The 15,299-nt window shown below is 32.7% G+C and overlaps 1 protein-coding gene across 5 annotated transcripts in view; it reads left to right on the top strand.

Moving 5' to 3' along the window:
- The window catches only part of GXYLT1 (glucoside xylosyltransferase 1), a 65,615-nt gene that overhangs the window by 20,395 nt on the left and 29,921 nt on the right, over positions 1 to 15,299 (top strand). For 4 of the 5 annotated variants that reach the window (XM_052000867.1, XM_052000865.1, XM_052000866.1 and 1 more), the window contains 3 exons: positions 3,594 to 3,768; positions 9,512 to 9,637; positions 12,731 to 12,982. In XM_052000867.1, the coding sequence (XP_051856827.1) occupies positions 3,594 to 3,768; positions 9,512 to 9,637; positions 12,731 to 12,982 (553 nt within the window). The remainder of the gene's footprint in view (positions 1 to 3,593; positions 3,769 to 9,511; positions 9,638 to 12,730; positions 12,983 to 15,299) is intronic. The other variant, XM_052000869.1, reaches the window with a different exon arrangement.

Below are 15,299 nucleotides of genomic sequence, written 5' to 3'. Positions count from 1 at the left end.
ATCACTAGGAAATCATTATTTGTTGTAAGATTAAATCAATCATACTGAATTTAGAGAACTATTAAGCACTATGCTAAACTAGATAACCATTGTCTCTTCAATTCCACTTAGTACCTTGTAAGAATCCTTGTTTCAAGTTCAGAGTTCTGGCCCATAACACATCCTCTTCTGAAACATTTTAGTTTTGTAAATTCTACAGAATTTTAAGAAAAAATAAGGATTAAATCTTATAAAAGTTTAAAAATATTTTAGAAACACTTGACAAGATTAATTTATTGTTTTAGGGCAGTGAAGGAAAGAGATTTTCTTTCTTCTCCTCCTTCTTTCCTTTGACTGTAGCCTGGATGGGAGAGAGAAAGAAAATATACTTAGTACTATGAAGATTAGTTGAGATACAATGGTAAAAGCAAGTAGGAAAAGGTAAGAGAAGTGTCAGATCACATAAGAAGCAAACAAGATTATGCAGTTTTAAAAGGGCTTTAATCAAAGTCCACTAAAGGGATTTGTATATAGAAAGGAAAATGAGAAAGTTTGATCTTGTAGGAATGAGAGAGGCATGAGGAGAAAAGGAGTTTGCTGTCCCATTTTGTTTGTTTGTTTGCTGTCCTTTAACACAGTTGCAGCAAATCAGCCTGCCTTATTGGGAGTTAGGTTTCTGGGGGCTGCCATTGAAAAACCTGTACCTTGAGTAGAACTGACACTTAACCTTTTTCCTGGCACATAAATAGAGAAAAGGTTTATGTGACTTGGGAAACAACCCAAAAAAAAGTAATAGAGTTTGGGTGGGACATCTAGTTAGAATTTAGGCAATCTAGTTAATTTTAATGTGACTTTTAAAATTGGGGTGTGAGTGTGTATGTGTGTGTGTTTTAAAATTAGAAATTGGATTATAAATTATATGCAGCTCCCAACCCATTTTGTAAAAGATTATGTTATTTTTGAATTTTTAAGAATCATCTTATTTTCTTTCTAAAACAAGAAGGAAACTTATTTAGGAGAACAGGAGGGAGAAACCCAACCCCTCCTGAGAACTCTCAGAGCTTCCATAGTTTGGGGAAAAAAAATCATACCAGTTGAGTCCACTATTGAGTGACAAATACTGATTGATAAGAAATGTATTCTTTCTGAGATTGTGGAACTCAGATTTGTCTTGTCATTCAGTAGCCTGAATGCCATTTGTCAGTTAAGCTATTTTATCAGCCTTGCAAACTCTGTTGCATAATTTTTTATAAATGCAATAAAGGGATTTGGGTATTTCCACCTTTGTGTGTAAGTTAAGAGAAAATTACAACTAAGACAGTTTGGCTACCATTTATGACAATTTTTAACTAAATTATTTGGAGTTATGATCAAACTGGTAATTACTGTGTGTAGAAAGAAGGGGATGAGATAAAAATTTTATTTGAATTGGTTCTGCTTATACAAAGGAGTCCACCTTGGGGTATGAGAGTATGCAGCACCCTTTCCTCTTACTGCCCTTCACAAAATGGGAGCAGGTGTCAAAGAGCATAGCCTTTGGCAGCCCTAAGGTTAGATGGGTGGGCAGGCAGGAGCAGCAAGCTCAGACCCTTCTTTAGAGTCCCCCCTTAATTTGTAAACTTTCAGGTTTCTTGAAACCATTGGTGTAGGCAGGATCATCAGTCTTGAAAAATGAGTGTTTAGGCTATATAGTTCCCAAATAAGAAATATGTTTCTTGAAAATCTACAAGTTTGTTTATTATATAGAAATGAATTATAAGAATTAGTTTTAATACTAGGATGAGTTTAACTCAAGAAGAAGAAAGGGAAAAGAAATGAAAGATATTAGGTAAAATTTCTTCTGTAATATTGAACTTAAATGATATGTTTAGATATCAAGATAAGTTATGAATTTTCTGTGTAAAAGTATTACATTATTATTTTTTAGATTATGTGATCTTTGAGAGATAAACCTACTGGAAGTTCTGCTTAATGAGACTTGTTATTTGAGATGAAATCTCTCAGGATTGTAACTGATACTATTTTGAGTAATGCACCATTTGAGAGAAATGACACTAGATTTGAGAGAAAATGACACTTAGAGGGCTGTGATCCTGAACTGTTACAGGTGAAGGTCTGCATCTGGGCATGAGCTGAGGATAACTTTGACTTTACTTAAAGTGAGCTCACTTTCTGACTCACTTTCCTAATTGTGTTCCTTTAAACAGGAATGTTTCCCACCTAATTATCTCTGAATCTGTCTGTGAAGTGGATTGAGTATCGATGATGACTCTTACTTGAAGTCAAACAGAGCTAAGGATGCTTTATCCCAATATATATTTGCTAGTAGACATGAACCTGAAGGACCAATTTGATGATGTTATAATCATGTTCCTGCCTTTTTTTCTTATAGCAAATAATCAAAGCAAGTGGTCAGTAGAAGATATGAGCACAATATAAATATGTAAGAATTTGCTGTTTTCAGTCTGAAAATATGTAATCATTCTACCCTAAACAATCAGGTAAATTTCTAGGGATTTGAGGAGTATAGGACAAAGAATAGAATAGGATAAATGACATCATTGGATTAGGATCAGCATGATTGGTAGGAGGCTAATAATGACCCCTTTCTTCTCTCATGAAACTAAGAAATGCTCATTGTTTGAGTTCAGGTACAAGATAGCATCCCAGACTTTTGTATAACAAAGCCTTGAAGGAAGGCTGTATAGAAAAAAGGTATCAGGCCCAACTCTCTTTCACACTTTCTCTAACGGTGTGCTACATCATTTCCAGTGGCTAAATTCCTAATGTGAGGTAGTCTGAGGACTGTACTACGTCATTTCCAAGGCCAGGTGACCTAGAGTTTCTTGAAAAGTATTGGGGTCTCTACTATTAATGGGTTTTCTACTAAATCAATGTCATTTTTAAAAATCATATTTGAGATAATATCAGTAATATAAAGAACATTGATCTTAGTCTAAATTTTCATATTTCAATATTGGATGCAAAGGCATATTTATTCTTGATTTGGGTATATTATAATTGAATGTTATTTTTTTAAGTAATGTTTGTTTTGTTTTTTAATTGAAGCAGTTATAGGTTTCTGATTATATCTCACTTCCTTTTGTAACTGTCATTACCCTCCATCTATACCAAGAGGAAAGGAGTGTGTTTCATCATTTATTCTCTAGGACCAAAGTTATTGCAGTTAATTAGTATTCAACTACAAAGAATTATAGGATTGAATGTAGAGGTAAAAGGAACTTCAAAGGCCATCTAATCCAAACCCCTCATTTTATAGATGAAGATACTGAAGCACATAGTAATTTCTCCTAAGAAATCCTTGGTAGAATCAAGAGTTAGACATAGGTTCTTGATTCTAGGTCTTGAGCTTTTCCCATCATATTATATTGCCTTTTAGTTTTGTTTTTGTTTACATTATTGTAGTTACTGTGTATATTTTTCTGAATCGTTTTTGTTTTTGTTTTTAATTAATTCATAATCTTAAATTCTGAATTTGTCTTTCAATTTCAGTGATGGTTCATTGTTATGGAGTTGTTCATCTGTTCAATTATGCTGGTTTTCTAAAGCCATATTGAAAGTTTTACAACTTTAAATGTTCTCGTTGTCACTAGGTATAGACTGATGAAAACACAGTCCTCTGACACAATGCACCTTGCTGTGGTAGCCTGTGGGGAACGACTGGAAGAAACTATCACTATGATAAAATCAGCTATTATTTTCAGCATCCAGCCTCTTCAGTTTCACATTTTTGCTGAAGACCAATTACATCACCGCTTCAAAAACATAGTAAGTATTTGGGATAAGTTACAGAATTATATTGTTTTATAGCATAAATATAGTAAATATGTTGATATAAAATAAGGAATAGTTGAAGCTTTTTAGATAATAATGCTGTGTCACTGATAGTACAAATCTTGGAACATAGCAAATGGTTTAATAAATACTTATTGATTGATTTATGAGAACTAAATCAAAACTTAAACTGATGAGTAGAAATTTATCTGAGTGAAAAAAATTTTAATCACACCAGAGTACACACTAGGAAAGCAGATCTCCTTGGAGATCTTCCCACCAAAAACTTCTAGAATCCCAGAACCAGCTCTGAAAATAGAAGCATAAAAAAGCCCGAAGCTTTAGACATCCTCTGGTGAGCAGAGCCCAACTTTAACATAAAATTCAAAGTCAAGAAATAAGCTAAAAAAATGAACAGATAAAAACTTGACCATAAAAAGCTACAATTAGTGCAAGGAAGACTGTGGTAAACTCAGAAAAAGATAACAATGTCAAAACATGCAAAGACTCAAAAATAAATATTAATTGGACATGAGTCCAACAAAAATTCTTGGAAGTTAAAGAAAGAGCTGAATGGTAGAGAAAAAAAATGGGAAAGGAAACATGATGCAAAAAATTAATAAAAAAGAGAATTAAGGGGCAGCTGGGTGGCACAATAAAGTCAGGAGGACCTGAGTTCAAATCTGTTCTCAGACACTTAACACTTCCTAGCTATGTGGGCAAGTCACTTACCCCAATTGCCTCAGCAAAAAAAAGACAGAGAATTAACTCTTGGTAAAAGAGATATTTTGGTTAAAAAAAAGAAAAAACTAACAACAAAAGAAATAAAGGTAAAATTGGAGAAAATTGCTTTAAAAAAAAAAAAAACAGAATTGACCTCCTGATAAAAAGCACAAAAATTGACTGAAAAGCTCCTTAAAAAGAAGAATCACTAAAAGGAAAAAGAGGTACAGAAGCTTACTGATGAAAATGATTCCATGAGAGTTCAAAAAATAAAGCAAAATTAAAAGATAAAAATATTAGATATCTTATTGGAAAAATAATCAGTCTAAAAAAATCAAAGAGATAATTTAAGAATTATTAGGCTATCTGAAAGCTGTAATTTTAAAAAAAGAGAGAGAGACTGGACTAAATACTTAACAAAATTATAAAACTAAACTGGCCTAATATCTGAGATCCAGAAAAATAAGCATTGAAAGAACCAATTTCTCTCCTGAAAAACAACCCCCCCCAATGAGAATTCCCTAGAATGTTTTAGCCAAATTCCAGAGTTCTAAGATTATATAGAAAATATTGCAAGTAGCTAGAAAGAAACAAGGCAAATATCATGAAATCACAATTAGGATGACATACAATCTGCTAACCTTTACATTAAAGGATTAGAGGGTTTGGAATATGGTATTCCAAAAGGCAGAGGAGCTAGGATTATAATCAAGAATAATCTACCCAGAAAAACTTTAGGGGGATAAAAAGGATATTTAATGAAATAGAAGACTTTCAATTATTACTGATGAAAGGAACTGAGCTGAATAGAAAATTTGATAAACATGAGACTCAAGCATAAAAAGATAAATATGAAAGAAAAATCATAATATAATCTCTATTAAGACAGAATCTACATAGAGAGGACATAGATGTGAGTCAGTCATGTTGGGATGATCTAAAAAAATGAAGAAGTGAAAAAAGTTAAAATGGTAAACATTTTCTCAAATAAAAGTTTTATGAAAATTTTCTTACATGAAAGAATGTTGCATTCACCCTCAGACCACACCCAGGAGTAGTTGAAATCTAAACACTTTACTTCTACCCAAATAGGGCTAAAACCAAACCTTTGTGCTAATTTCACAGAAATCTGAACAGGTTTTAATTGCTGAATTGTCTCAAAGCACTCTGTAAAACCAATTTGTATATTACCCTTTCTCTCTATTTTATTGGCCCAATGCTACTTCTTGAGAGAAGACCTCAGTGCTACTTCTGACCAGTTTCTATTAAAAAGGAGTACTCCTATGCCACATGCTCTCATTTGCCCTTTCCAAACTCTTGGAATTAATATGTAATTTTTCTCTTTTAAAAATATTCCTATTTCTCTCCCATTCTTTTGCAAAATAAGATTTTCCCATCATCATTATTTAGAACGAAAAGATATTCATTAAAATTGACTTTCCTTTTCTCCTCCGGTTATGCAAAATACTTTATCCTACATATTTTACTTTAAAAGTTTTTTCTTAAAAAAAAGTTTGTGAAATTATTCTAATTGATGCTACACTGTAGATGCTGGTGAATTAAGTCCTCTTTCCTATCATACCATTGAAATTCAGGAATTAACAGGTTTGCTATTCTTTAACATCTTCCTGGGAATCTTTGGAAAACTTATTTTTTAGGGACTGCTATCTGTGCAAGGAAGTGACTATTTTTTCTCCTTCAAGTGTACTTTGTGTGATAGTAGCAGTATTAAACTTGGGTGTCATCTCAATATCCAGGAGTTAAGCTGCCTGGTAAAAGTTAAAGGAGCTACTTGATAGCAGCCTCTAAACTTAGGGGCTTTCATATTGAACATCAAAATGAATCAGATAAAAAATATCAAAACCAAACAAGTATACTCAACTTCAACACAAGGAGAACATTTGCTCTAAATAAAATTCAAACCCTTGTCTTCAATACTCTCTAAAAGGGATAAATAGTAAGGGAAAAAAAAGTTATTAATCCAGATCAACAAGGGAAGAATTTTTACAGTGGAGGGTAAAATGAGAGGGTGATGGTAAGCAAAGATAAATGACACTCATTAGAATTGGTTCAAAGAAGAAAAAATATATACACCCTCAGTTAGATAGGGAAATCTGTCTTATCAAATAGAGAAATAAAATAGGAAAATAGGAGGAGAAGGGGATTAGAGAAAGGTAGGAGGGGGTCATGATAAAAGGAAGGGCAAAATTAGGGAGGTAGGGTCAGAAACAAAGCAACCTTTTGGGCAGGGACGTTATAAAAAGATAAAAGAATAAGCAGAAGAAAATGTGATGAAGAAAATTGGTAATTAGTTAAAGTTAATTATAATAACCATGAATGTGAGTGTTAATGGGATAAAAGCAGATAGCACAATGAATTAAAAAACAGAATTCAACAATATGTTACTTTCAAGGCACACACTTAAAACAGAAAGACATATACTGTGTTTTTAAAATAAGGGGTTAGAGCAATCTATTATGGGGCAGTTGAAGTAAAAAAAAGCAGAGATAGCATCTTGGACTAAGCAAAAATAGACCTTATTAAAAGATAATCAGGGAAAACTGCATTTTGCTAAAATATAAAAACTAAAAAAGGCCATTGGCAATGAAGTAATATCAATAAAATTTACATTAAGTTTCCCAGATAAAGGCTTCATTTTCATTTCTCAGATGTAGAGGGAACTAAGTAAAAGTTATAAAAATAAGAGCTATTCTCTAATTGACAAATGTCAGAGGATATGAAGGCAGTTTTCAGAAGATTCTCAAAGCTATCTATAGTCATTTCATACCATATGAAAAAAATTCTTTAAATCCAAATGATCAAAGAAATACAACTCTGTGGTACCCTCATACATTGAAGACAATGATTTGAATATAAATGGCAAAATGCTGGAGGGGATGAAGGAAAAGAGGTACACTAATGTATTATCCATGGATTGGTGAAATGGTCCAGCCATTCTCCAGGGTTTATGCCCAAAGAAATATAAAACTGTGTATACCTTTCAACCCAGCCATATGACTGGTAAGATCTATACCCCAATGAGATTAAAGAAGAATATAAAAAATGTATATAGACAGAAATATTTACAGAAGCTCATTTCATGAAAACAAAAAAATTGAAAATTGGGGGGATGCTCGTCAATTGGAGAGTAGCAGAAGTTGTGATGTATGATTGTGATGGAGTACTACTGTTCTACAAGAAATGAGGAGGGGAATGGTTTCAGAAAAACACCCAAAGACTTGAAGTAAAGCAAAATGAAGTAAGCAGAAGAACATTTTACACAGTAATAATAATAGGGTAATGATTAATTGTGAAAGACTTAGATTCTTTCTGATGACAAAATACTATCCACCTCCAGAGTGGCAACTGGAATTATTACTTTTGAGTTAAATGAAATTTGGTATTGCCATAATAATAATTATTTGTCATTTTATTATGAGACATTTGTAATGATAATTCTTTTAGGTCATTGAATCAGTAAACTAAATGGTACCATGGTGTTCTGAAAAGAAATGAATTTACCTAAAAAGCTACAAGTTTAGTTAGTTTAGGTTTGACTCTAGTAAAAACAAAAAACTTGTGTGGTATTTTTTCCTTCATTGTTTCAGGGGACTCAAAATGATTGTAAAAATATGCCAGACAAAAAATGTAAAATTAATTTGTCACCATTAGCCTGTACTTAAATTCTTTGTGGATTCTAATTAATACATTACTATTGAATTAATAGAAAAAAGTTTATGATTGTGTTTTAAATGCTGACCTGAGCAGTTGGAATTTTAATTATATCAGTAGAGAATGTTTTGAGCTTTGAATCGCTATGTGCTTATCGAATGATTTAATACAAATTGATTTAATTGGAATTTCAATGATCAAAACTTTATTTTAATTGGCACTTCATATCTTTACAAAGTTAAGTATTGTTTATTATGATTATCTACAATGGTAAGAGAGCTAAGAAAGATCTTTTATTATTCTATCCACTGCCTCATTGTGTAACTCAGTTGTCAAATTCAGGGTCTGTGGGCCAAATACGTGGGCCTCGGGGATCTGTTTCTATTTCATTTTGACACTATTGGTGTAAGTGATTTCCCTGACATCTAGATCTAATATTCCCTTTCTTAATAAATCCTTGTACTCTTGTTTGCTTTTATCAATTTTTTTTTATTGTTGGCATTTCCAACTCTTCACAATCTGGTCCCAATTCACTTTTCCAGCCTTATTATTCTTTACTTTTTCTTCAGTTTAGCCAAATTGATCTTTTCCTAGTTCTATACACAGCTCTACATTTCTCATCTTCACACTTTAATACTGTCTTTGATGCCCAGACTGAACATTCACTCCACTTCTCAATCACCACCTGTTACATGAAGTCTGTTCTGATCTCTCCAGCTGCTAGTACTCTTCCCACCATTATCTTTTAATATATATTATGTTTTATATGTTGTCTCTGCTTGCCACCCAAAAGAATGTAAGCTCCTGGAAGTCAAGGATAGTTTCAATTTTGTCTTTGTATTCCTCACACCTAACATAGTGCCTTGTGCATACTTGGTAGTTAATAAATTTTTGCTCATTGATAGTGTTCAGAATAGTTTGTCTTAAGTATTCTAATTCTTCAGAATTTTGTAATTTTATTTTTTATTAGTTGTGAGTATAGAGTATAAACTTTGAGATCATAAGTAACAAAATATGCTTAAATTCTTTTTTAATGTCTTATGGATGCTATAACATTAAGAAATTGAATAAAAATAAGCAGTAGTGAGTTGTCCTATGATTTCTGCAAAATAATGCTCATAAATGATACATTTATATTTTAAATTACTCAAACCTTTTTAGTTCCTTAAAAAGTACAGATTCATTTTGAGGAAGTCTAATATTGAACTGTTTCACTTTTGTCTTTATATTTCCCAATAGTTTCTTGTGCTTGTTAAAAGTTTGTTGATTCATTGATCTGGTTTTAAAAATAAAACAGAAGACTAAACTTTTTTCTCCTTTGCTGCTATTGTTTTTATCTTAGCTCGATGGCTGGAAATTTCTGCAGACATTTAATTACATTATATATCCAATAACTTTTCCGACTGAGAATGCAGCAGAATGGAAAAAACTCTTTAAACCATGTGCTTCACAAAGATTGTTTTTGCCAGTAAGTTCTTTAAAAAGAGACAATGCTGAAAAGCTATTTTATAAGCAATTTTTTAAAATCAAGTTATATTTTTCAGTGTATTTCAGTATTAGAAATTGAACATATGAATAAGCAGTAGCATATTAACACTAGAGAATTGCACAGGAGAACTCTCTTGGCCCCAGTTTACTCATCTATAAAATAAGGGAGTTGAACTTATACAGTCTTAGGATCTCTTTCAGCTCTTCTAGATATACATTTGTGATCCTGAGATCTTAAGCAGGATAAAAGATATCACTATAGTAATATAAAAAAAGAAGTTGGATTTTGTTTTGTGAAAGCAATGAGCCCAGTAGTCATGCATTCCTATAATCCCTACTCATGGAGAAACTGAGACTGGTGGATCTGTTGATAACTCAACAGAGTTCTCAAGAACTCAAGAGTTCTGATCTTCTGTACTCTGAGTTAGGTGGCCTTACTATGCTTAGCATTAATATGCTGAGTCCCCAAGAGTAAGGTTGATAGGGAGGAAAGCAAGTTGCCAAAAGGGATTATCTGGCGCAGGCCAAAAATAGAGCAGGTCAAAGATCTTCTGTGAATTAGAGTGGAATTTGAAAAGCTCCTGTATTTCAAGCCTGACTGAGATAAGGAGATCTAATCTTTGAAAAGAAAAAAAAATAGCAAAGGATAGTATACGTGCTTCATTAATATCCATAATGTGCAAAAGAGATATAGAGGAAAGCATCCAGCAATTGATTATGGAAAATTTATGGAAGAACATGGGACTAGAGTTGTTTATGAGTAGACGTTTGTGATTTGCTATCTGCACCAAATGTTGAAGTAGTAAAAATTTAAGAAAATTAACATTTTCAAGAAAGCATCTGATCGTGGCTAGTAAAGATCTTAGGGTCAAGAAAAGAAAGTGCCCTTTTAAAGAGGCCCTTGTCAGACCTTGTAAACTAATAATGATGTGGAAAATAATGTCACCACACACACGTGAACACACATGTGGGGCTGGAGGTACATTAAGTGAAAAAGAAATTCCATGGCTTTGTGATTCCTAACTAAAAGAATTTTACTATTAACATAATATGTTAAGATGAAAATCTATTCCACTTTATAACGTATGAATAGTTTGATCTCTCTCTCATCCCTTTTCAGACTTTTTCTCATTCCCTCCCTTATTCTTCCCATTTATCAAGGGGAATATAAATTAAGAGTTTAGAAATAACAAAAGGCTTATTCAAACTTTTGAGAAGTGTTTTGTTACAAAGTGACTGGCATAAATTCTCACTTAATTTTACACTTAATTTATTACAACTTTTATTTATTTATTTATTTATTTGGTTACTCTTAAAGTTGCCTTGAATTAATTATTTTTTTTCATATCTGTTCCCTCTCCCACTTTTTAAAAGTTCAGTTGATTCTTGTGTAGCATAAAATTCTTTTACTGATGTAATTACTGATTTCATACCTGTATCATGAACATGCTTCCTTAAAGCTTCCTGGAATTGTCTTTTATATTCACTATAACTACATCTACTTTTAACTAGAGTGAGATGTAAGATAATCCATGCTTTCCTGTATGATAGCCTTGGATAAAGTTCCTCTAGTTTTCAGATAATGAGAAGAAAAGTACTAATCTTTGGGGGAGGAGAGAGAGGGAACCAAGACAAAACAACAAACTGGTCATTTTTTTTCAAAGGCACTCTCAATGCTGAAATAATTATCTTAATTTCTGGTTGTTCTCTCTTCAATCATAAACTTTATGTTTATGTTTATGTTTATGTTGATTGAGTGAATAGCAATCTCTAAACACTTAGCAGTATGTTATTGTGTAAAAATGGAATTTTCAAAATCAGCATGAAAATTGGGGTTATGAAGGAATAGCTTAGTTAAGCCTTCAGTCTGCTCTTGCAGCTGTTTTAAGATTTGCAAAGGGATTTCCTCATAAATTATTAGTGAAATATTAGTATAAATCTTCTCAGTTTACATATGAGGAAACTTATCTTTTTAAATCTATAGTCCAATGATAAATCAGTCTTTGATATTGTATGTCTCTAAATTGAATAATCTACTTAAATGGTTTAGTTTTTCTTCCTCATTCATTAAATCATTACCAAGTAATGCAAAGCAGTTATAGATTATATGAATGAATAAAAGAAAGAAAAGCATTTATTAAGCTGAAATAAAAGTGAGCTGAAATGTGCTCACTTTTAGGTACCAAAATAGAAAAATCAGAATTGAGAGTGCTTTCAAGGAACTCATATTTTTAGTTGGGGGAGACAGCATAAAGGAGAAAGTTTAACTGAAGAATGGATGGCAAAAGCCAGAATTACTAAGGGTATTTTGGTAGTGCAGATGATGAGGCCCAGAGGTCTTAATGTTAAGTTGATAGGTCAGATATAAGATTGCTTAGAATGTCTAGTAGATGGTAAAGTCTAGTGGTCTTTAATATCTATCATCAGAAGGGATAGAATTAATGATTTCCATTTCATCTAACTACTGTGATAAGTGAAACTTCCTGGATGGGTCTTCATCAGCTCATTCCTCAGAGAGAGGATAACAGGGAAAAGGGGGAGAATGCTATGTTGTAGGTCTTTCTGTCACCCAGTCATTCCAGATGAGTTATATTATAGACCCTTAATTTGAAAAAAAGAAAAAAAAGTATCAGAAAACAACCTGAATTCATATTCTATATTGTTTACTACCTGTGTTAGCTTGAAGAAACTAGTTAACCTCCTGAGCCTCAGTTTCCCCATTTGTAAAGTGGGACTAACTGGCTTATTCTGAGGACCTTTCCAGTTTTAAATCTATAATGCTACTTACATTTCACCCCCTGTAATTCTTCCAAAAACTCTGGAACACTAATTGGACAATTGTTAAAATATTTGTTTTTGTTGAGAATTACTACATTTAAAAAGTTTGTAATAATATATGTGTATAATGATTAGAGTGAAAAAAATTAGATTTTGATTTGTGAGCTAAATCTTCATTCTTTTTTCTTAAGTAATATGAATATATAATTGAAATGTATATATGATCAAAACAGAACATTTTTCCCCCCAGACAAATGGGAATTATAATTAATTCTTCAAATATCTTTTTTTACAGTTAATCCTGAAAGAAGTTGACTCACTACTATATGTTGACACAGATATCCTTTTTTTGCGCCCTGTTGATGATATTTGGTCACTGCTAAAGAAATTTAATTCCACACAAATTGCTGCCATGGCACCAGAGCATGAAGAACCTCGGATTGGTTGGTATAATCGCTTTGCCAGACATCCATACTATGGAAAAACTGGAGTAAATTCTGGCGTTATGTTAATGAATATGACTCGAATGAGAAGGAAATATTTCAAGGTAAAGTAGTGATACGAGTAGTTATTGAAAATGTCACATTGTTATTTCTTGAAATTTTGTTTCTAAGGTTTCTTTTTCTCTTAAAATATTAGGCCAAAAGAACAGATGTAGGGAATGCCTTTAGTGGACTTGTAGCCAAAGAAGAACTAGAGAACATTATGAAATCTAAAATGGATAATTTTGTTTATATTAAATTAAAAAGGGTTTTTTGTACAAACAAAACCAATGCAGACAAGATTAGAAAGGAAGCAGAAAAATGAGCAAAAAAAACTTTTACATCCAAGAGTTTTGATAAAATTTCCTAAATATATAGAGGATTGACTCAAATTTATAAGAATGTAAGACATTCTCCTATTAACAAAGGGTCAAAGGATATGAACAATTTTCAGATAAAATTAAAACAATTTCTAGTCATATGAAAAAATGCTCTGATGACTATTGATTAGAAAAATGCAAATTAATATGACTAAGATACCACTACCCACATCTCAGATTGGTTTATATAACAAGAAAATATAATGATAAATGTTGGAGGAGATATTGGAAAATTGGGACACTAATAAATTGTTGGTGGAATTGTGAACTGATCCAACCATTCTGAAGAGCAATTTGTAACTATGCCCAAAGGGCAGCTGAAAATTTTTCATACCTAGTTTTTGCCATACCAAAACGAATGATTGTAATCTTAGCTCCTTTGCCTTCCTAAAATATCATGTTCTTTGGCTTCTAATCCTTAATGTTCACCTGCTTCATCCTGTGTAATCCTAATTGTGACTCCCTGATATTTGAATTGTTTTGTTTTGTTTTGTTTTTTGAAATGATGAGGCATGTAGAGATCTGGCTGTTGGAAGTCGCTTGTTTGTCCAGAGTTGTGCTGAAGCAATTGGAGGTGCTTGAAACTGGAATCTGCTCATTTCTCTCTCTTTGCTGAGGCATATGAGTCCTGGTGTTAGTGTCTTCGTGTTCACTACACTGGGACTCAGGGTCTCCTGCTTGATTTGCTGAGATGGAGCTTGCTGCTGTCTTCCTGGGATGCTTCCTGTCTTGGACTATGTTCTCCTTTTGTCCAAGTGAAATAGACCTTTCTTGTCAATCTTCCAAGTTTGTTGAGCTAAAAGATTATTTCACCCCTTCTTTTTGCTGGTTCTACTTTTCCAGGATTTGTTTTGGGTGCTGTTTTCTGTTTATTTGGAGATGAATATGGGATGGTTACTATGCTTTACTTCTTATTCCCTGGGACAAATTAGAGGACATTTATTTAACAGTATATTACAGAGGTTAAAAAACCCTAGAAACTTACTAATTTTTTAAAATCAGCATTTCCTTTTCATTGTTTTTTTTCTTTCTAACAAACAAGCATTGTGGACTTAATAAATCATAGAACTGAGGTAAATAGGTCAGACTATCCTAATTTTAAATTGTGACTTGATTTGCTTTCAGTCTACTATATTAAAATGGGTTAAAAAGTCAGTTTTTATTTTTTTTGTCATTTACATAGCACATTTAATTTGAAAGTCACTTTTTTTTTAATTTAAATTTTATTTTATTTAATAATAACTTTATAATGACAGAATCCATGCCAGGGTAATTTTTTACAACATTATCCCTTGCACTCGCTTATGTTTCGATTTTTCTCCTCCCTCCCTCCACCACTCGGGAAGAAAATCAAAAATGCAAATAGTTCACATTCGTTTCTCAGTGTTCGTTCTTTGGGTGTAGCTGTTTCTGTCCATCATTTATCCATTGAAACTCAGTTAGGTTTCTTTGTCATAGAAATCAACTTCCATCAGAATACATCCTCATACAGTATCATTGTCGAAGTGTATAATGATCTCCTGGTTCTGCTCATCTCACTTAGCATCAGTCCATGTAGGTCTCTCCAAGCCTCTCTGTATTCATCCTGCTGGTCATTCCTTACAGAACAATAATATTCCATAACATTCATATACCACAATTTACCCAGCCATTCTCCAATTGATGGGCATCCATTCATTTTCCATTTTCTAGCCACTACAAACAGGGCTGCTACAAACATTTTGGCACATACAGGTCCCTTTCCCTTTTTTAGTATCTCTTTGGGGTATAAGCCCAATAGAAACACTGCTGGATCAAAGGGTATACACATTTTGATAACTTTTTGGGCATAATTCCAGATTGTTCTCCAGAATGGTTGGGTTCATTCACAACTCCACCAACAATGCATCAGTGCCCCAGTTTTCCCGCATCCCCTCCAACATTCATCATTATTTTTTCCTGTCATCTTAGCCAATCTGACAAGTGTGTAGTGATATCTCAGAGTTGTCTTAATTTGCATTTC

Source organism: Antechinus flavipes, chromosome 5 (assembly GCF_016432865.1).
Source record: "Antechinus flavipes isolate AdamAnt ecotype Samford, QLD, Australia chromosome 5, AdamAnt_v2, whole genome shotgun sequence".
NCBI lineage: Eukaryota > Metazoa > Chordata > Mammalia > Dasyuromorphia > Dasyuridae > Antechinus > Antechinus flavipes.
Note: the sequence above shows the minus strand (reverse complement) of the source record. Positions and strands in the feature narration are given on the sequence as shown.